This window comes from Sorex araneus, chromosome 10, assembly GCF_027595985.1.
Source record: "Sorex araneus isolate mSorAra2 chromosome 10, mSorAra2.pri, whole genome shotgun sequence".
Lineage (NCBI taxonomy): Eukaryota > Metazoa > Chordata > Mammalia > Eulipotyphla > Soricidae > Sorex > Sorex araneus.
Genome location: NC_073311.1, coordinates 53,758,490 through 53,778,362, shown reverse-complemented (window position 1 = coordinate 53,778,362; position 19,873 = coordinate 53,758,490). Strand labels below are relative to the sequence as shown.

The 19,873-nt window shown below is 57.4% G+C and overlaps 1 protein-coding gene across 1 annotated transcript in view; it reads right to left on the bottom strand.

The window, feature by feature from the left end:
- Window positions 1–19,258, bottom strand: part of FAM234B (family with sequence similarity 234 member B) — a 30,952-nt gene extending 11,694 nt beyond the window's left edge. Inside the window, exons 1-7 of the mRNA XM_055118096.1 lie at window positions 19,075–19,258; window positions 8,980–9,378; window positions 7,815–7,913; window positions 6,955–7,152; window positions 4,738–4,868; window positions 2,299–2,446; window positions 189–333 (exon numbers count right to left, since the gene is read on the bottom strand). Coding sequence (XP_054974071.1) covers window positions 189–333; window positions 2,299–2,446; window positions 4,738–4,868; window positions 6,955–7,152; window positions 7,815–7,913; window positions 8,980–9,378; window positions 19,075–19,111 — 1,157 coding nt within the window. The 5' untranslated portion in view covers window positions 19,112–19,258. The remainder of the gene's footprint in view (window positions 1–188; window positions 334–2,298; window positions 2,447–4,737; window positions 4,869–6,954; window positions 7,153–7,814; window positions 7,914–8,979; window positions 9,379–19,074) is intronic.
- Between the last annotated feature and the right edge of the window lie 615 nt (window positions 19,259–19,873).

The following is a 19,873-nucleotide window of genomic DNA, read 5'->3' as shown; positions in this document are numbered from 1 at the left end:
ACCCACCCCTCCCACGGAACCGAAACACACCTTCCCGGCACCCAGCACGCGGCCAACATGCAGGGCTCAGCTCACTCTGCTCGCTCGTGTCAACCAGACGGGACCAGCTGGGTCCCTGGACGCTGAGACCCACCCACGCCCGGGACGGGGCCCACGGAGCCTGCAGCCGTCCTGACAGCCGTGCCCACCTGCAGACGTCAATGAGGTCGGACAGGTTGACGGATCTCCGCTTCTTCTCCCACTCGGGCTCCTCCACCTGCAGCGAGGCGGGCGCGCTGTCTCGATTCTGGGCCTGAACAAAAATGTCCCGCAGGGCGACCGCTTGGATACTTCCTAGCGCCACAGGGAAGAACCAACACTGAGAAGCTGGACGTGACAGGGGACCAGGGCCAGACGCTCGGAGGCTGCCCTGGGCTCCAGGCGAGGCCACCCGCCGGGCCACACAGTCAGGAGGAGAGGAGCTAAGTGGACGTGGACGCTGGACAAGGGCCCTTCTTTGGGGATGCGTGTGTGTGTGTGTGTGTGTGTGTGTGTGTGTGTGTGTGTATGTTATACATGAGGGGAGTGTGCATGAGAACTGTGTGTGAAGGGTGTGGGGGGTGTGCATGTGAGGTTGTGTGTGGCATGTGACGAGGTTGTGTGTGTGTGAGGGCTATGTGTGGTTGGTGTGTGAGAGGTATGTATGAGGGATGTGTGTGTGTGAGGGATGTGAAGGGGGAGTGTGTGAGTGTGTGTGAGAGGTATGTGTGAAAGGTATGTGTGAGGGGTGTGTGTGAGGGGTGTGTGAGGGCTGCGGGGGGAGGTGTGAGGGCTTCTTCTGTGAGGGCTATGTGTAGTATGTGTGTGAGTTATGTGTGAGGTATGTATGGTATATGTGTTGATATGTGTGTGAAGTGTATGGTATGTGCATAGGGGTGTATGGTGTGTGTAGTGTATGTGGGGTGTGGGTGTCTGGGGGTATGTTTGTGTGTCATGTGGGGGTTGTATGTGGAGCATGTGGATGTGTGGTATGTGAGAAGGTGCATGTAGGGGGCGCCTGGTGTGGGGGTGGAGGATGTATTTGTGTGGTGTAAAAAAGGCGTATGTGGCTATATAGTGTGTGGGTAGGTGTGTGGTATATGGTGTATGTGTGGTTTGTGATATACATGTAGTGTGTGGGGATATATGGCACATGGGGACTGTATGTGTGGTATGTGGGAAATATGATGTATGGGAGTTGCATGTGGGATATGTACATGGGGGTTATGAGTGTAGAGGTTGTATGTGGGGGGTATACGGGGGTGTATGTGTGATGTATGTGAGGTGCGTGGTGGCATGTGTGATGTATGCGAGGTGCGTGGTGGCGTGTGTGATGTACTCGAGGTGTGTGGTGGCGTGTGTGATGTACGCGAGGTGTGTGGTGGCGTGTGTGATGTATGCGAGGTGTGTGGAGGTGTGTGTGATGTATGCGAGGCGTGTGGAGGTGTGTGTGATGTATGTGAGGTGTATGGAGGTGTGTGTGATGTATGCAAGGTGTGTGGAGGTGTGTGTGATGTATGCAAGGTGTATGATGGTGTGTGTGATGTATGCGAGGTGTGTGTGATGTATGTGAGGTGTATGGTGGCATGTGTGATGTATGCGAGGTGTGTGGAGGTGTGTGATGTACGCGAGGTGTGTGGTGGTGTGTGTGATGTATGCGAGGTGTGTGATGTATGCGAGGTGTGTGGTGGTGTGTGTGATGTACTCGAGGTGTGTGGAGGTGTGTGTGATGTACTCGAGGTGTGTGGAGGTGTGTGATGTATGCGAGGTGTGTGGAGGTGTGTGGAGGTGTGTGATGTACTCGAGGTGTGTGGAGGTGTGTGTGATGTACGCGAGGTGTGTGGAGGTGTGTGTGATGTACTCGAGGTGTGTGGAGGTGTGTGTGATGTACGCGAGGTGTGTGCTGGGGTGTGTGATGTATGCGAGGTGTGTGGAGGTGTGTGTGATGCATGCGAGGTGTATGGAGGTGTGTGTGATGTATGCGAGGTGTATGGAGGTGTGTGTGTGTGTGTGTGTGTGTGTGTGTGTGTGTGTGTGTGAGACCTGTATGTGATGTATGGTACTTTTCAGGGGCTCCCTCCCAAGCAGTACTCAGAGGGCCCAGGGTCCGTTCCTGGTGACACTCAGTCCTGTGGTTTCGGGACCCCCAAGGCCACACCTGGGGGTGTTCAGGGCCACCGAGCACTGAGGACCGGACGGGTTCCTGCGTATGCCAAGCATGTGGGGCGGCGCCTGCGGACAGAGCCTCCTGGGGCCACCGAGGCGGCCCTCGGTTCTTACCGAAGCCGAACAGGACGTAGACGGCCCCGTTGCTGGTGACGTGGACCTGGGGGCCGATCAGGTTGCCCACGCCCATGATGTTGTAGTTCACGGGGCGGCCCACAGGACTCCCGGTGCGGCCGGACACCAGCAGAAAGCAGAGATCCGGCTGGGGCGGGGAGAGGAGGGGCAGCGTGAGGCCGCAGCCCGGCCCTTCCTACCTCACCTGACCTCCCTGGAAGAAAGCATGTGAGGGGCCGTCCCGCTTGCCCTAGACAGGTGCAAAGGCCCGTCAGCGTCACTCAGCAGTTTCTTCAAGCTGATGAGCGTTCTCCTAGGCACAGATTCCCCCACCCACAAGAAACCCCTGGTCCCAGCTGATCCACTGTCTCCCACAGGCCCTGCAAGCCCGGCTTGGCTGCCAGGAACTTAACTCTTGGCCAGAGATGGGCAAACGTTTTCCAAGAATAAACACATGGCAGAATATTTAGGCTTTTATGAGCCAAGTGGTCTCAGCAGCAACACCTCAACCACCACAATAGCGTGAATGCAGCCACAGAAAACCTGGGCACGAACAGGCATGTCTGGGTCCTAATAAAACTTTATTTACAGAAACAAGCATGCGGTCATATTTGACCTACGGGCCTGTTTGTCTACTGCTGTTCCATAGAGTTTTCTTTGGCAGAGAGCGATGTCCATGGGGAACAAAGGTAGTGTGAAAAATTGCAGTGATACGCTGTCATAAAGACTCTTAACAAAGTTTATCATCATGACGTCTCATGGGCAAGGTCAAAAGATAAAGATTTTCATTGTACCCAAATAAAAAATCAATGCCGGTCCAGAGAAAGATTTCTGGTGGCACGCCATGCACTTACGAGCATCCATTCCTGGCAGCTGCCCTGACAAGCCTTAAGTAAACTGACTTCAAACATACTGCAAAGCTGACAGGGATAAACGTGTCTGCGGCCGACAAACTCAGAATTCAAAAATGCCTTACGCTGAAAGAAGGCCCGAAATCTTGGAGAATACACGGAACCAATTTCACTAAAAGACATGGGTGCCCTGATTATAAACAAGAACGGAAATTCAGACAAGGCTACCAACATCCTGGGCTGCAATCACAGCGATGGGAGTCCACCTCAGAATCAGCAGCCTGGCCCTCCCACGACAGCCCTCGGGACAGACAGACGCTGCAGAGACGGGCGCCTCAGGGGATGTGGAAAGGGGGGGCAGAGTGAGAGGACAGAGGGGAGGGCACGCAGCTGACCTAGCTTTGATCCCCGGTACCCCATAGGGTCTCCCAAACACCACCCTGAGTGAGATCTGAGCATAGAGCCTGGAGTAAGCGCTGAGCCCCACCAGGTGTGGCCCTCTCCCTGCCTCGAAATAAATAAAACCTGAACTGAGCTCAGAGAGGAACCTCAAAATTCTCTCTTCCTTCTTCTTTTCTCACCAATACAAGGTACTACCTAGTAGCGTCAAGCAGAACTACTCAGATCTTGGGGTTAACAGAGTACTCGGAGATCCGCAGAGCTGGTCTCCTGGCAGGAAACTGCAGCATGCTGACAGGTGTAAAGCACTGCACAAGAGGAGTCCCCAATTCTCCTCCGCACACACTTCACAAAACTCCCACCCACCTGGGGCCAGTGTGATAGCGCAGTGGGTAGGGCACTTGCCTTACATGTGGCTGCCCTGGGTTCGATCCCCGGCATCCCATAGGGTCCCCTGAGCCTGGAGTGACACCGGAGCTCAGAGCCAGGAGTTAAGCCCTGAGTACACACTGCCAGGTGTGGGGTCCCCGCCCCCTGCCACCCCCAGGGGTGGAAAAAAAATCCCAAGCACAAACAGGAGAACAATTAAAAGTGAACTAAGCTAACAGATGGGGAACATGATTGGAATCCACATCCCCCAGCAAATATTCATGGTCGAGGGTTGGAGTCTTCGATCCGGAGTTTCCAGGCAGACTCGGCCCAGGCTGGGGGAGGATAAGGTCTCAGAGAAACCTTGAGGGGCTGGGAGAGAAGCTTCCGGAATAGCGACTTAAACCCAAGGTCCTGCTGTGCGGGCAGGTATGCTGCTCCCGAGATTTCGGGGAAAGGACTCTGGCTCGGTATGTGCCAAGGAAGCACCCCGGCACTGGGCGGTGACCAGCCACACCCCCGGGGCCGGACCCCAACGCCAACGCCCCAGTCTGGCGGGCTGTTCCAACTGGCGGCCCTCCCCCTGTCACCCCTGTCTCAGGCCCTGCCCGTGTCTCAGAGGAAGCCGGGCGCAGACAGGACCCGGTGCCCGCGTGAGCCCACGAATCCGAGCGCAGAGCCCGCGGGCCGGTTCCCGCCTCCCTACCACCCGAGCCACCTGGTGAGCACCTGCCCCCCCACCCCCCTCGCCCCCGTCTCCGAGCCGGCCCGGCCCAGGGGGTCTGGAGCAGCAGCCCTGGCAGGGCCAGGGGCTCCGTACCTGCGAGTCCCCGGTGGCCACGAGCAGCAGGTCTCGGACGCCGTCTTCATCCACGTCCGGCAGCACCGCAGCGGGCGCCGCCAGTGTGCCGTTGGCCAGGTGTTTGGGGTTTAAGGTCCAGATGGGTTTCCCTGGGGACAGACACGCGGGGCTGGTCTCAGCCATGGCTCTGGGTCTGGAAAAGGGGTGGGTGGAAAGGAGGGAGGGAGGGAGGAGGGAGAGAGGAGAAAGGGAGGGGGGGAGGGAGGGAGGAAGGAAGGAAGGAAGGAAGGAAGGAAGGAAGGAAGGAAGGAAGGAAGGAAGGAAGGAAGGAAGGAAGGAAGGAAGGAAGGAAAGAAGGAAGGAAGGAAGGAAGGAAAGAAGGAAGGAAGGAAGGAAGGAAGGGGGGGAGGGAGGGAGGAAGGAAGGAAGGAAGGAAGGAAGGAAGGAAGGAAGGAAGGAAGGAAGGAAGGAAGGAAGGAAGGAAGGAAGGGAGGGAGGGAGGAAGGAAGGAAGGAAGGAGGGAGGGAAGGAAGGGAGGGAGGGAGGGAGGGAGGAAGGGAGGGAGGGAGGGGGGAAAGGGAGGGAGGGAGGGAGGAAGGAAGGAAGGAAGGAAGGAAGGAAGGAAGGAAGGAAGGAAGGAAGGAGGGAGGGAAGGAAGGGAGGGAGGGAGGGAGGGAGGAAGGGAGGGAGGGAGGGGGGAAAGGGAGGGAGGGAGGGAGGAAGGAAGGAAGGAAGGAAGGAAGGAAGGAAGGAAGGAAGGAAGGAAGGAAGGAAGGAAGGAAGGAAGGAAGGAAGGAAGGAAGGGAGGGAGGGAGGAAGGGAGGGAGGGAGGAAGGGAGGGAGGGAGGGAGGGAGGGAGGGAGGAGTAAGTGAGGGAGGGAGGGAGAGAGGGAATAAGTGAGGGAGGGAGGGAGGAGGGAGGAGGGAGGAAGGGAGGGAGGGAGGGAGGAAGGGAGAGAGGGAGTAAGTGAGGGAGGGAGGGAGGAGGGAGGAGGGAGGGAGGAAGGGAGGAAGGATGAAGGGAGGAGGGAGGACGGAGCGGGAGGAGGGAGGAGGGAGGAGGGAGGAGGGAGGGAGGGAGAAAAGAGGGGGATGGAGGGCGAGAGGGAGGAGGAGAGGGAGAGGGAAAGAGTGGGAAGGGAGAGGGAAAGAGTGGGGAGGGAAAGGGAAAGGGAGGGGGAAGGAGGAGGGAGAGGAAGGGAAAGGGGGGGAGGGGGAAAGGGAGGGGGAGAAGAGGGAGAGTGCCCAGGAGGGAGGCAGAGGTGCCCTTGGGACCCAGCGCTCTGCTGGGGGCAGAGGCGGGGCCTGCAGCACAGGGTGCTGGGCTGATCCTTGTCCCACCACAGGAGCCCCCACCCACAGTCCCCCTCTCCTCCGCTCAGAGGCGCCCTAACCCCAGCTTCCACAACAGAGGCCCACCGCCCACTCCTCAGGGGACAGAGACAGATTCCAGGGGAGGTGCTAGCCTGGTGCTTCCCTAGCGAGGCCGGGAACAGCCCCCCAGCCCCAACCACTCAGAGCCCCCGGAAACCAGCCTCCTTTAAGAGGAAAACAGAAGGCGCCCCCAAATTGCACAGGGGCACCTGCTGTCTGTCCCCCGGGATGGTCTCAGCACCCCAGGGTGGTGCCACCCTCGCTGGGCAGCCCTGAGTCTCAGGCCGGGAACACACTATTCTTTCTTTTTCCGTCTGTTTTGGTCTTGTTGTCTGGGCGACCCCCAGAGGTGCTCAGGGATCAGTCCTGGTGGTGCTCGGGGGACCATCTGGGTGCTGGAGGCGGAATCCAGCCGGTGACAGGCCAGCGCCCTCTCCCTGCGCTCCGGCTTAGGCCCAGGAAGACCCCGTTCTTTACAGGGGCTGCGCCAGCAGTGCTGGGGACGAGCCCGGGGCCACACCTGACCCACACCCAGACCTGGGGATCTACTCGGCATCGCCGGAGCCCCCGCCCGAGGGGCCCGACCCACGATTCCCAACGGAGCCTCGTCAGGTCGGCAAACCGCAAGCTGTACACGGACAGCGGCCACCTTCCCACGGGGACCCCAGAGCCACCGGGCAGGAGGAGACGGGCCTCAGGAGCACCAAGAACAGAGACGGAGCCGAGATGCTGGGCTGGGCCCTGCTGGGACACTCAGAGCTCCTGCAGGTCACTCCATCCCCGCCCACCTCCTCCCCCCGGGAGGGCTGCCTCAGAGGGTGCTGGGGGTCTTGATGAGGGGGGCAGAGAGGGGGGCGTCACCTGACGTCGCGTTGAACACACTGAGCAGCTTGTGTGTCCCGGTCACGAGGCAGGTGGCTGCGGTTGTGCTTCCCGGCCCCGGGTCCGAGCACGTGATGTCGCGGGCCTCCTCCGGCAGGAGACTGGACCACAGGGTGCTGCCGTTCACCCCCGACAGGCACACAAGCACCGCAGGGGGCCTCGGGATGCCTAGGGGGACTGTGGGGACGGCGGTCAGAGACAGAGGTCACAGGCAGCCATGCAGGCCGGCCGGGTCTGCCCCAGAGGCCCTGAAGACGACCGGCGCCCGACACAGCTGCACCCACTCTCCCCGTACCTGTCCCCACACCTGTCCCCGCACCTGTCCCCGCACATGTCCCTGCACCTGTCCCCGCACCTGTCCCCACACCTGTCCCCACACCTGTCCCCACACCTATCCCCGCACCTGTCCCCACACCTGTCCCCATACCTACCCCCACACCTGTCCCCGTACCTACCCCCACACCTGCCCCTGTACCTGTCCCCTTACCTGTCCCTGCACTTGTCCCCACACCTGTCCCCGCACCTGTGCCACACCTGCCACTGAACCTGTCCCCAGACCTATCCCCATACCTGTCCCCGCATCTGTCCCCATAGCTGTCTCTGCACCTGTATCCACACCTGCCCCTGCACGTGTCCCCTCACCTGTCCCTGCACCTGCTCCCACAACCCTCCCCACATTTGTCCCCACAACTGTCCCACTATCTGCCCCTGAACCTGTGCCCGCACCTGACCCCTCACCTGCCCCCTCACCTGTCCCCGCACCTGTCCCACACCTGCCCCTGCATCTGCCTTCTTGGCACCCACAGGCCCCTGGCCCCTCCTGTGTGCAGGACACTCACCGCCAGCGCTCCCGTTCCTGGCCGTGACGAAGGAGAGAAGCACGTCTCTCAGGCCATCCCCGTTCACGTCGGCCAGCTCCAGCGGAGACAGGTCCCCTCCTGAGGGACAGACAGGGCCGGTGAGCCCTGAGCAGCGCCGGCTCAAGAGGCTGAGGGAGGCGCCTGCCCAGCCCTCGTGCCCTGGGCCCACACGCCCAGAGCAGCGCTGAAAGGGTCTGAAGGTGCAGGGAGGAGAGTGGCCCGGCCAGGGGCTCAGGCCCAGCCAGGACACGGGAGACCGGTCAGTCACTGGAGAGTCCGAGGGTCTGGGGCAGACCCAGAAGCCCCAGAAAGCTGCTCTGCGGCCACTGTCCGACAGGGCAGGGACATCCCAGAGCACAGCTGCTCTGCCCTGACACTGCCCCTGGCGCAAAGGCCACTTCCGCCGGGGAGCCAGGATGCACCCCACCTCTCAGGACCACCCCCCCAGGACAGCCGGCCCAGCACGGGGGCAGCCCCAGGCCCTACCCACAGCGTTCTGATGGGGAGCCGGACCGGACGAGGGGAGATGGGCCAGTCCACCCAGCCAAGGGGAGGGTGGGGGGCTGTCAGATAGAAGGGAACCCCCACTCCCAGTGGGCAGTAAAGTCCACACCTGCAGAGACGGGCCGTGCACACGGCCACAAGCCTCAGGCCCAGGGGCCCACAGATGACATTCTTCTGGGGGCGCCAAAGAGGTGGAACCTCAGGGAAGTCACTCACCCTGCAAGATGCCCACTGGGGGTTGTTTGGATTTTAGTTTGGGGGTCACACCCCGCAGTGCTCAGGGCTTACTCCTGGCTCTGCACGCAGGGATCACTCCTGCTGGGACTCAGGAGACCATACGGGGTGCTGGGGATCAAACCCTGGCTGGCGCAAGCAAAGCAAAGGCCCTACCCACCATACTATCTCTCCAGCTCCATAGCCGGGTTTAATCCCTGGCATCGTATGGGGTCCCAGAGTCCCGCCAGGAGTAATGCCTGAGCACAGAGACAGGAGTAAGCCCTGAGCACAGGCAGGTGTGACCCAAACACACACACACAAACACACACACACACACCCTCATGGGAGGAAGTTTCAGCCCAATGAGCACCTGCACCGAGCATCCCAGAACCCAGAACTGGGGCTACCCCCGACCCCGACTCACCCCGCTGGGCGCCCAGCCGGCGGCTCCAGGTGCTGTGCAGGTCCCGGGGCGGGCAGGGGATGAGGAAGGCGCAGACCAGCACCAGGACCATGGACACCAGCACGGTCAGCAGGAAGACGGACGTGCGCACGTAGGCCACGAAGGACGAGGCGGCCTTCTGCTCGAGCTCGCCCAGGTTCTCAGCGGGGAAGCCTTCCGGGGGTGGCTCGGCCGGGTGGGGCTTGGCGGGGCCCGCAGCCTCGGCGTCCGAGTCGGGCTCGGGGGCGTCTCCCAGTGGGCTCTTCCCGTTCTTGAGCCCCCCGTTCTTCTGCGGCACGTTCAGCACCAGGTCATCCTCGCTCTCGTCACTGTCTGCCTGCGTCAGGGGGTCGTACTCCCCGAGGTCCGGGCTCTTCTTCCCTGGGTAGCGGATGACAGGGTTGGGGCTTCGGGGGGGTGGGGGGGAGACGCCACACGACAGTGTCCCCAGTCCAGGCGGGCCCGGGGCGTGTCGGTCAAGACCACAGGGGTAGGGCTGGAGCCATAGCACAGCGGGTAGGGCGTTTGTCTTGCACACGGCCGACCCAGGTTCGATTCCCAGCATCCCATGGGGTCCCCCGAGCACCGCCAGGAGTGACTCCTGAGTGCAGAGCCAGGAGTAACCCCTGAGCATCGCTGGGTGTCACTCAAAAAGAAAAAAAAAAAGACCAGAGGGGTGCTGCACGCATGCTCACCCCAGGCCAGGAAACCCGAGAAGGAACAGAAACTTCAGGTGCCTTTCGGAGCCAAGAACACTTCCGGCCGGGTCAGACTCTCCCTGAAAGGGGCCCCAGCTCGGGGTCTGCACACCCACCAGGTGCAGGGGCACCCCCCACTCCCGGGACCTCCCCCGACCTCCCTGGCTGCTCCCAGCTTCCCGGGGCTGCTACGGCAACAGGCCCAGGGCTCAGGGCCAGGTCACGCACTCGGGCCTCCTGGGCGGGCAGCACGAAGCAGGGACCGAGCCACGCGGGGTGGGTGCAGAGACGGGAGGAAATGGAGCGCCAAGCACACCCCTCTCCCGCGCCCCCTGGGGCTCTCTGCCAACAGTCACGAAACAGCTGACACGACTCTGGGTAAATGCCCGATACGAAGAAAACAATTTTGGTTTTGGAAATGACCTGGCATGTTGTCACGAATAGCAACACTATCTATTTCAAAGTTCTGCATTGGTCCAGTGAAAATTGGATTTTTTTTTTTAATTCTTTCAAGTTAGAAGGAAAAGAAAATGAATAGGGCCAGAGACATAGAACATTGGGTAAAGTGCTTGCCTGGCACACGGCCAATCCTGGAACCCCATAAGATCCTCCAAGTCCAGCCAGGGGTGACCCGGGAGCATAGAGCCAGGAGTAGGCCCATGTGTGACCCAATCGCCTTGCCCGTTATTAAACACACGGGGGTGGCCCCAAAACAAACGAATAAAAAATAAAAACCCCAAACCAAAAAACTGGATTTAATTTGGGGCCAACAAATTTGAATTTTAAAGGCAAAAATTATAAGACGATAAAAAAAAAACCTATTAGGATTTTAATAGTCTTTTTCAAATGAGCACTCAACAGGAGAGTCCATTGGGTTACTACAGGTTCCAGTCCATTCCCTCCAATTAGATCCACAAGGGATGAAATGATTTTATTCATTAGTGTACATCATTCCCTAGCTACCCCAGACGATTCCTTTATAATAATTCACCAACAGAGTCAACGTTGTGCAAATATCATTACACTGGGGGGATACTCTGCAGCGGCTGGGGGCTACCCCATCAGTGCTTGGGCAGCCACGCAGTGCTGGGGGCCAAACCGGGGCGCCTACAGGCAAGGCGCAAGCTCCAGCCCTTTGCACTATCACTCTGGCCCCTTGATGCTAATCCTCTTCAAAGTTCTATTGTTGTCGTCATTTTTTAATTTTTTATTTTTATTTTTATAATTTTTTAATGAAACACCATGAGATACACTCAGGCTGCTACCTAAGCCCCTTAACAGCCATGATCCAGAGACACACGAAAGAATCTCTGAACCGAGCAGCTCACTACAGAGATTTCTCCAGACCCTAATTATCAAAAATTTTAGAATTCCAGGAGCACATGGTCACTCTCACGGCCACGCGATATCTTCTGCTAGTCATAACAAGCAATACAAAAGAGAGTATGGGGGAGATTGTCTGCCACAGAGGCAGGGGGAGGGTTGAGAGGGGGGCAATGCCGGGGATCTTGGTGGTGGAAGATGCGCACTGGTGGAGGGTTGGGTGACCGATCATTGTATGACTGAAACTCAAACAGGAAAGCCTTGTAACTGTATCCCATGGTGATTTAGAAAAAAAATTTTTTTAATAATAAAACATACTGAATTTAAAAAAAAAAGTAATATGAAGGGCTGGAGCAATAGTACAGCAGGTGGGGCGTTTGCCTTGTACTCGGCTAACTCGGGTTCGATTCCCAGCATCCCATATGGTCCCCCGAGCACCACCAGGAGTAATTCCTGAGTGCACAGCCAGGAGTAACTCCTGTGCATCACCAGGTATGACACCAAAAAAAAAAAAAAAAGTAATGTGAGGTTCATGCCCAATTCAATCACCTTAATCAATAGCAGTACTTCTACATTAAAAAATAAATAAATAAATAAATAAATAAATAAATAAATAAATAAATAAATAAATAAAGGACATACCTGACCAGCAAGCACACAGACAATGGAGTATTATTCAGTTGTAGCGCGGAAGGAAACTTCCCCGTGTCCTACAGCACAGACAGGCTGAGAGAACCCAGTTGTCACAAAGGGCAGGCGCTGTGTGGAGGGAAGCTGGGGTGTGTGTGTGTGTGTGTGTGTGTGTGTGTGTGTGTGTGTGTCCTGGGCACAGAGAGCAAACGCTACTTTCCAGGGTTTGGGGTGTGTGTGTGTGTGTGTGTGTGTGTGTGTGTGTGTGTGTGTGTGTGTGTGTGTCGGGGGGAGGATAAGGGGGAGCACACTCCCAATGGGGGCAGAGTACCAGCCCCACCAGACCAGAGATTGGCGTGTGTGTCTTCCCGCTGCTGGCCTGCACGCGGAGATGCAGGTAAGACAGTGGACCCGGGGCACGGAAGGCACGATGCACGCCTCACAAGGTGAGGCCCTGGGCTCAGGTCTGGCTGGGCCCGGCAATTCACAAAACAGAAAAAGGAAAAAGTACATCCTATTGTACTTCACTAGCATTCAAAATGAAAAGGAAAGGACCCTGAAACAGGGAAAGCCATAGAGAGCCGCCCCGACTCTTCAGGGCTGAGGGGGAAGGACTCCGCCCCCTCGTTCAAGTCAGGCCTGCAGCCCTTACCACGCCCACGAGCAAGCAGCTGGCGTGCACCTGGGCAGCGCAGCGTGGGAAGGGCGGCCTCCCTCTGGCACCAGACGCTTCCCCTGGCCGGTGCCAGACGCTTACACTGGTCCGTGCATCTCTCCGTGTGCCAATGATCTGCCCGGGTTTGAGTCCCCGGGAGTCCCTCTTCCACACGCAAGCCCTACAGATACTTGACGATACCACGCCGAAGAGACATATGGTGCGGGGTACACGCCAACCTAGGCTCTGTCTCACGCTGTCTTATTAATCTCCTGCTGTGTGACCACAAGCAAACGTTGCCTGGGGCAGTGAGAGGGAACAACAGGCCGGGTGTTGGCCTCGCAGGTGGCTGACCGGAGTTTAACCCCCATCACTCCAGATGGTCCCCCAAGCCCCACCAGGAGGGACCCTGAGCACAGAGCCAGGAGTAAGCCTTGAGTGCCCCTGGGTGTGTGCCTGAAACAAACCAAGCAACGAAAAGCCTCCATTTCCAGCAGGAATCATTGTTAGCGCCCCTGCCTCCCGTGGCTGCTGGAATCAGCTGCGTCCACGGAGGTGGAGTTCTCGTGGCCTCGCTCCATCACGCTCCATCAGTTTTGGCTTCCATGATCATCGCTGGCACGTTTCGCTCCCAACCACCTTCCCCACTGCCTTCGCTTCTCTTCTCTCCCAGGACTCGAAGAGGAGCTGGCCCGCTGCCTCCCACATCCTGCCCACTGGCGACAGAATACAACGTGGCATGTCAGAGGTTTTTTGTTTGTTAGGGATGGTTCCCAGAAACAGGATCGGACCCCGAGGTGCAGAGGAAACTGGGTGTGATCTCGAGGTGCGCAGGAGGGCAGACAGAGCCTGGCCCTCCTGACCCAGGGGATCCACAACAACCTTTGCCCCTGCCCGAGGCCTTGGCGGTCACCTCACGGGGCTGACTCGCCCCCAGCACTGTCAACACGCACCAGGGTCGTCCCCTGATTGTTCGGATGGACGGTGAGCGCCACGCACAGAACCAGCTGACACCACACGCACAGCACTCGGTCTGGCGGGCACAGAGCAGCCAAAAGTGCCACTTTCGTCACCCTGAATCCACAACAGAAACCCTGGCTGGCCAGAACCCAGGAGGCCCGTTTTCCCAGCGTCCCAGGCAGGATGGGACAGACACTGTGCTTACAGACATTGGGGAGGCCCCTCACCCAGAAAAACACCGTGCAGACATCCTTTGCGAAGTCAAGCGGCTGTGGGACACATCCCTTTCCAAAGATTTTTCAGATTTTTCAAAAGGAAGTCACGGGGGGCTGGAGCGATAGCACAGCGGGTAGGGCGTTTGCCTTGCACGCGGCCGACCCGGGTTCGAGTCCCAGCATCCCATATGGTCCCCTGAGCATGGCCAGGGCTAATTCCTGAGTGCAGAGCCAGGAGTAACCCCTGTGCACCGCCGGGTGTGACCCAAAAAGCCAAAAAAAAAAAGGAAGTCACGGCTGGCTCCTTTTTTTTTTTTTTTTTTTTTTTTTTTTTTGGTTTTTGGGTCACACCTGGCGATGCACAGGGGTTACTCCTGGCTCTGCACTCAGGAATTACTCCTGGCGAGTAATTACTCCTGGGGACCATATGGGATGCTGGGATTTGAACCCGGGTCAGCCGCGTGCAAGACAAATGCCCTACCCGCTGTGCTATCAGTCCAGCCCCATGGCTCCTAGATTCTTAAACTGTGCACTGTGACCCCCTCATAAGAGGCCGCACAACTTCCTCAAAGCTCGCTCGAAAATCAATTTATTTAGGATCATCAGGAAACGTTTGATTTCTATACCTATTTACACACACACACACACACACACACACACATACACACACACACAGGGATTGTGTAAAAGTCCCCGGGGTGGAAAGGGGTCACGAGTGGGAAACATTTCCGCAGCCTGTTCCAGATTATAGTGACAAAGGACAGCATTTCTGCCCATCTCTTCCCTAGAAGAAAGGAAATACAGACAGGGAATCAGGGACCTGCCATACTCCTTGAACTATGGCTTCCAACCATGGCTTCTACTGCAGAAAAAGCCGCATGGCAGCAAGGACTCGCCCAGAGAGCCGGGCACCAGCCTGGAGCCGGGTCCACACAATGGATGGGGATGAGCAGGGTGAGATGCCTCTGACACCAGGCTCCAGGCCCAGCACCTGCACGTGGGAATTCACGTGCCCTCTGAGTAACCCCGGGAGGCAGGTGGTTCACTCACCATCCCGATTTGGCAGAGAATACAGAGATACCACGAAACACAGCTGCAGCACAGAGGGGCAGGGTGTATCCAGGAAAGCCCCACGTGACACCAGAGTCTAAGGTGAGGGGACACTGAGCAAGCAAAGGCCCACGCTCACGACTGTCCCCACGGCAGGTGATAAAGGAGCCGTGGGCACAGCCCGTCCTGGAAAGCTGCTACTTCTGACACCTGGGGTCCAATCAGGACACAGAAGGTTGACAGTAATTCAAAGAGGCGAGGTTTATAGGCAGGGACGTGGCCCAGGTTGAACGTTTGCCTTGCAGAAATAAAACCCAGGGTCCAAAACTTTGTACACACATGTGCTCACACACACACACACACACACACACACACACACACACACACGCTCCAGTTCACTCTCAAAACTGGAGGTGAGGGGTGGGGAGCCGGGATTTGGGGGCCAGAGAGAGAGTACAGTAGGTCAGCAGGTAAGGCACTTGCCCTGCACACAGCTGATCTGGGTTCAATCCCTGCCACCCCATATAGTCCCCAGAGCACTGCCAGGAGTGAGCCCTGAGTGCAGTCAAACTACACCTCGCAAAAGAAGGGGCGAGGAGAGGAGAGCCAGGATTAAAAAGGACAAGTTTAATACAAAAGATATTTTTTAAATAATTTTCTGAAATCAAAAAGGTCACAGGAAAACAATTAATGTTCCTACGTAAAAAGCAGTCATTCATAGAGATGACATAAATAAATAAATAGATAAATAAATAAATAAATAAATAAATAAATAAGCTGGTGGCTCAGGAAAATGTTGGACAAAAAAAATACAGACCTAGAAGTCGGGGATACAGGCCACAGGGAGCCCCAGGAAAATCAAGGACAGAATAATCAATACTGAAACCTATCCCAGCAGACCTGAGCAGCAAGTGACCGTCACGGGTAAAAGAATCAAGGCGCCAGTGAAAGGGACAGAAATCAGGGACCTGCTTCCTGAGAACAGGTCTCACACACACACACACACACACACACAGAGTCATCCCGTTGCTCATCGATTTGTTCCAGTGGGCACCAGTAACGTCTCTCATTGTGAGACTTATTTGTTACTGTTTTTGGCATATCGAATACGCCACGGGTAGCTTGCCAGGCTCTGCCGTGCGGGCGCGATACTCTCAGTAGCTTGCCGGGCTCTCCGAGAGGGGCAGAGGAATCGAACACGGGTCGGCCTCGATGAAAGGCGAACTCCCTACGGCTGTGCTATTGCTCCAGCCCCTGAGAACAGGTATTTTTTGAAAACATGAGGGTTAGCAGAACAACAAGGAAAACATTCCCTGAGAAAGTAGGGGGTAAGGCCAAGAACTGTGAGCCCTCCCGCCGGCCCTCAGGCTGAAGGCAACCAGACACCCAGTGTCCCCTGAGGAGACCAGAAGGATGAAAAGCGGTTCATGACCAAATTCCTGAGAAGAAGAACACAGAGCTACTTTTTTTGTGTAACAGATCATGTTTCAGAGAGTTTAGGAGACAAACCTGCCTTTTGTTTGTTTTATTTGTTCTGTTTGTGCACCACACCTGTGATGCCTGGGGGGGGGGGGAGAGGGAAGGACTCAGGGGTCTCTCCTGGCCACACTTCCTTCGGGGTCCATATGTCCATGTACAGTGCCAGGGAAGGAACCAGCACTGCAATCCAAGTGTCCACGTGCAAGGCAACTACCTCCTGTCCTATCTCTCTGGCCCAAATCTCATACTATTTTTTTGTATCCCACAAATGAGTGCAGTCACTCCATGTCTGTCTCTCTCCTGACTCCTTTCACTTAGCAGGATACTGTCCCTGTCCATCCACTGATCAGCAAAGTTCCTGACTTCGCTTTTCCTAACAGCTGTGTAGTATTCCACTGTGTAGGTGTCCCATAGTTTCGTTAACCAGTCGTCTGTTCCTGGGCTCTCAGGTTGTTTCCAGACTCTGGCTATTGCGCCACCAGCTTTTATAATCAATAAAATGAATCTGCAAAGACAAGCGAGCCGACATGGATTGCATAATGCCTCAAGAGAAACCAGCTCTGGCCACGGCCATCCCTGTCCCTCCAGAAATAACTGGGGATTCTGGCGAAACGGCAGGGAGGAAAAGACAAAGAGAGGGGAGATGCGGCTGCACCATCCCCAGGTGTGGGGGAGATGCGTTGTGACACAAATTATTCACTGCCACGCTCTACAGAGACAATGCACCAGGCTTAAGTGCAACTCAGGGGACTCTTACACACCGGGGACCGGGTTCTGCGGGGGCGTGCTATCATCTGGGGGACACAAAATAAACACACCAGGGTCACAGCTTAGGACAGGCCACTCCCTGTGTTTGACCTTCAAACTATAAAAAGAACTAAAGGGAAAAACACATGTACCTGTACGTACACACACACACACACACACATATATATGTATATATACATTTGCATGTATGTGTGTATGTGTATACTAAGATTTGTGTGTATGTGTATATTAAGACACTTTATGTGCGTGTATGTGGAGATAAATATATACACACAGAGATAAAGTGTCTCGCAGGCTGCCGGGTGAATGACACTGTCTCTCTGTTACTGATTAACCTCAGTCCCTGTAGGGTGACCAAGCCAGCCCTGCTCTGCCCGGGGTGAAAGGTCATGCACATGGAAAGACACTTTCCTTTCTTCATGAGTATACGCATCTGTCACCGGCTCCCTACTACACTGTACCTTCTTCCAGGTTTCCCAGGGAGATCGAGGGTCCCAATGCTAACGCTGACAACAGTAAGAGAAATACACATTGAACAAGCAACACACAGCAAAAAGATAACATGATTCTCTGCCCAACGCCCAGACGAGTGCAGGAGATGCCACATGGTGTTACATAAGCCCATAGATTCGCACTCGGGCCTTGCTGGATCCTCTTTGGCCCACATCTAACTGCAGTCCTGTCACAGAAGAGGGAGGATGTGAGCGCAGGAACAGGGCACGGCTGCCCAAAGAGAGCTGCGGCCACCCAGCCAAATTACAGGGTGTCCAAAACGAGCAACAGGAAAGCAACTTCCAGCGAGTAAGAAGCACTGGAAACTGTATTTTGCCTGCCGGGGAGGGAGAGAGGCCGAGCGAGGGAGACAGGAAAAGTGAGCGGGAGAGGGACCCACCCCACACCAGACCACATCAAAGGGCGCAGGGCTGCTTCTGGGCTGACAGGGGATAAAACAGCCCTGACTGAGGGCTGGGCCCGGGACAGACAGCTGGCCAGGGGACGACACCCATCCTCACTGCAGGGACTAACTAATGCCACACTTGCAGGCTGCAAAGGGACCCAAGAGTTTCAAAAGCAAGAGTTTCTCCAACTCTCTGTGTTGGGGAGGCCTCTGGAAGCAGCTCAGTCCCAGGCCATTTCTGCATGGGGGGGGGGGGGGGGGCTGGAGGTGAGGGGGCAACCAGGAGCCGTTAAGAATAACAAAGCTCCTTTCTTCAAAGTTAATTAATTCATCCTGCAGGCACAGTCCCCTCTTTAATTCTATTGTTATATAACCAGGACCTGATAAGATACTATCAGTGTTCCCGCCAATGTTCTAATGAGCCCATGTGGAAAAAACAAAATGTGAAGTCACATAGTCTGCAGGTTGGAAGGCGCGTTCATTCCCGGTTCCCCTCCACGGCCCAAGGTCCGGCGAGGTCCAGGGGGCTGTAGCACTGGCCCGGAGGACAGACACCACCAGCCTGGCCGCCCTGGTCCTGGCTGACAGCCGCCAGCCCTTTCTCCAACTTTCCCCAAGGCCAGTGAAAGCATCTGCTGGGCCCAGAACACCTAGACTTGTCGGCAAACAAACCTTTCCTGCTTGTTTACAATGTATTTAAGTAGAACCCCGAAAGGGGGGAGGGGGCGGCAGAGGTGAAAGTGGAGCCTGAGCGTTTAAAATTTACTCGGGCAGAAGAGTGAAGGCTGTTCTTAAAAATAGCAAGTGTCTAGCAGGTCAGATTCACTCGGGAAGCTTAAGGGGATTTAAAAAAAAAAAAATGTTTTGGTTTCCTTTAAAACCCAGAGACCGTAAGAGCTGCTGCCCAAAGTACTGAATCGCCCGTGGAGGAGGATGCGGCGGTGCCCAGCGGGCCTGTCCCCATACAGAACGCCCCCAACTCCGTGCCGCCTGCAGGGGTCGGGTCCCTGCCTTCTCAAGCGTGTGGTCTGGACACGGGGCACTCGAGAACCCCAAGCCCATGAGCTAGAACCCAAAGCCACCGCCAGCACCACCGCGCCCGCCGTTCCCACCGCGCGTGTGCGCCCTTGCACCCGTCAACGGGCCGTCACCCGGGGGGAGCCGGGTCGGGCCCCCACCCCCACCCCAGGGCCAGGTTTAGGCCATCGCCGCGGCCGAGGCGCTGCCCGGGGGTCGCCGTCCCTGTCACCCCTCCCTCCCCCCACCTCCCCACCCGCAGCCCGAGCCCGAGTCGCCGGCGGCGGCTGCACGGGGCGAGGATGCTCCGGGCGCGGACAGACCCCGGCCCGCCCCGCGCGCCTCCCCGCGCCGCCCGCTGGCCCCTGGGCGGCCACTCCTTACCCGGCAGCTTGAGCGCCCTGGACAGCACGGTCGCCATGGCGGAGGCCCCGGCGCGCCTGCGCCGCCCGTGCAGTGTAGACGGGCTGCGCGCGGGGCCGGGACCCGGCGCGGTGGGTGGGATGGGCCCCGGTGCGCGTGCGCCGCCCGTGCAGTGTAGACGGGCCGCGCGCGGGGGCCGGCACCCGGTGCGCGTGCGCCGCCGTGCAGTGTAGACGGGCGGCGGGGTCGGGACCCGGCGCGGTGGGTGGGATGGGCCCCGGTGCGCGTGCGCCGCCGTGCAGTGTAGACGGGCCGCGCGGCGGCAGGTAGTGCCCGGGGCGGGGGGCGCGTGGCTCTCAGGCCCGCCCGACCCTCCCGGGCGCGGCGCGCGGCAGGAGGGAGCCCGGCCCGGGATGCGACCGTGTCCTATAGAGAAGGACGGTGCCGCCGCCTGCGCCCGCTGCCATTCCCGTGACGTCACCGGCCCAGGGCCCGCCGGGCGGACCTGCCGCTCCAGCCCGGGGGTCCCGGGAAGCCGAGCCCTCTTCATTGCGGCTTGCAGGAAAGGTGCGTTATCTGGGAGGATTGAGAGGGGGGTCTGTCTTCCCGGGGCCTCCTGTTTGTGGAACGGAATATCCACCTTGGAACATATGGTGGCTCTCTACCGGATTTTTTTTTTTTTTAAGTATATTCACTCTTGGGGAGAAGGGAGGAAGGGGGAAAAGTATGTGAACTCCTAACTTGCTATGGGATTTTATACATTTTTAAAAATGAATTACTGTCTTCTCTTATTTGGGTTAAAATCAGTCATCACCAATTG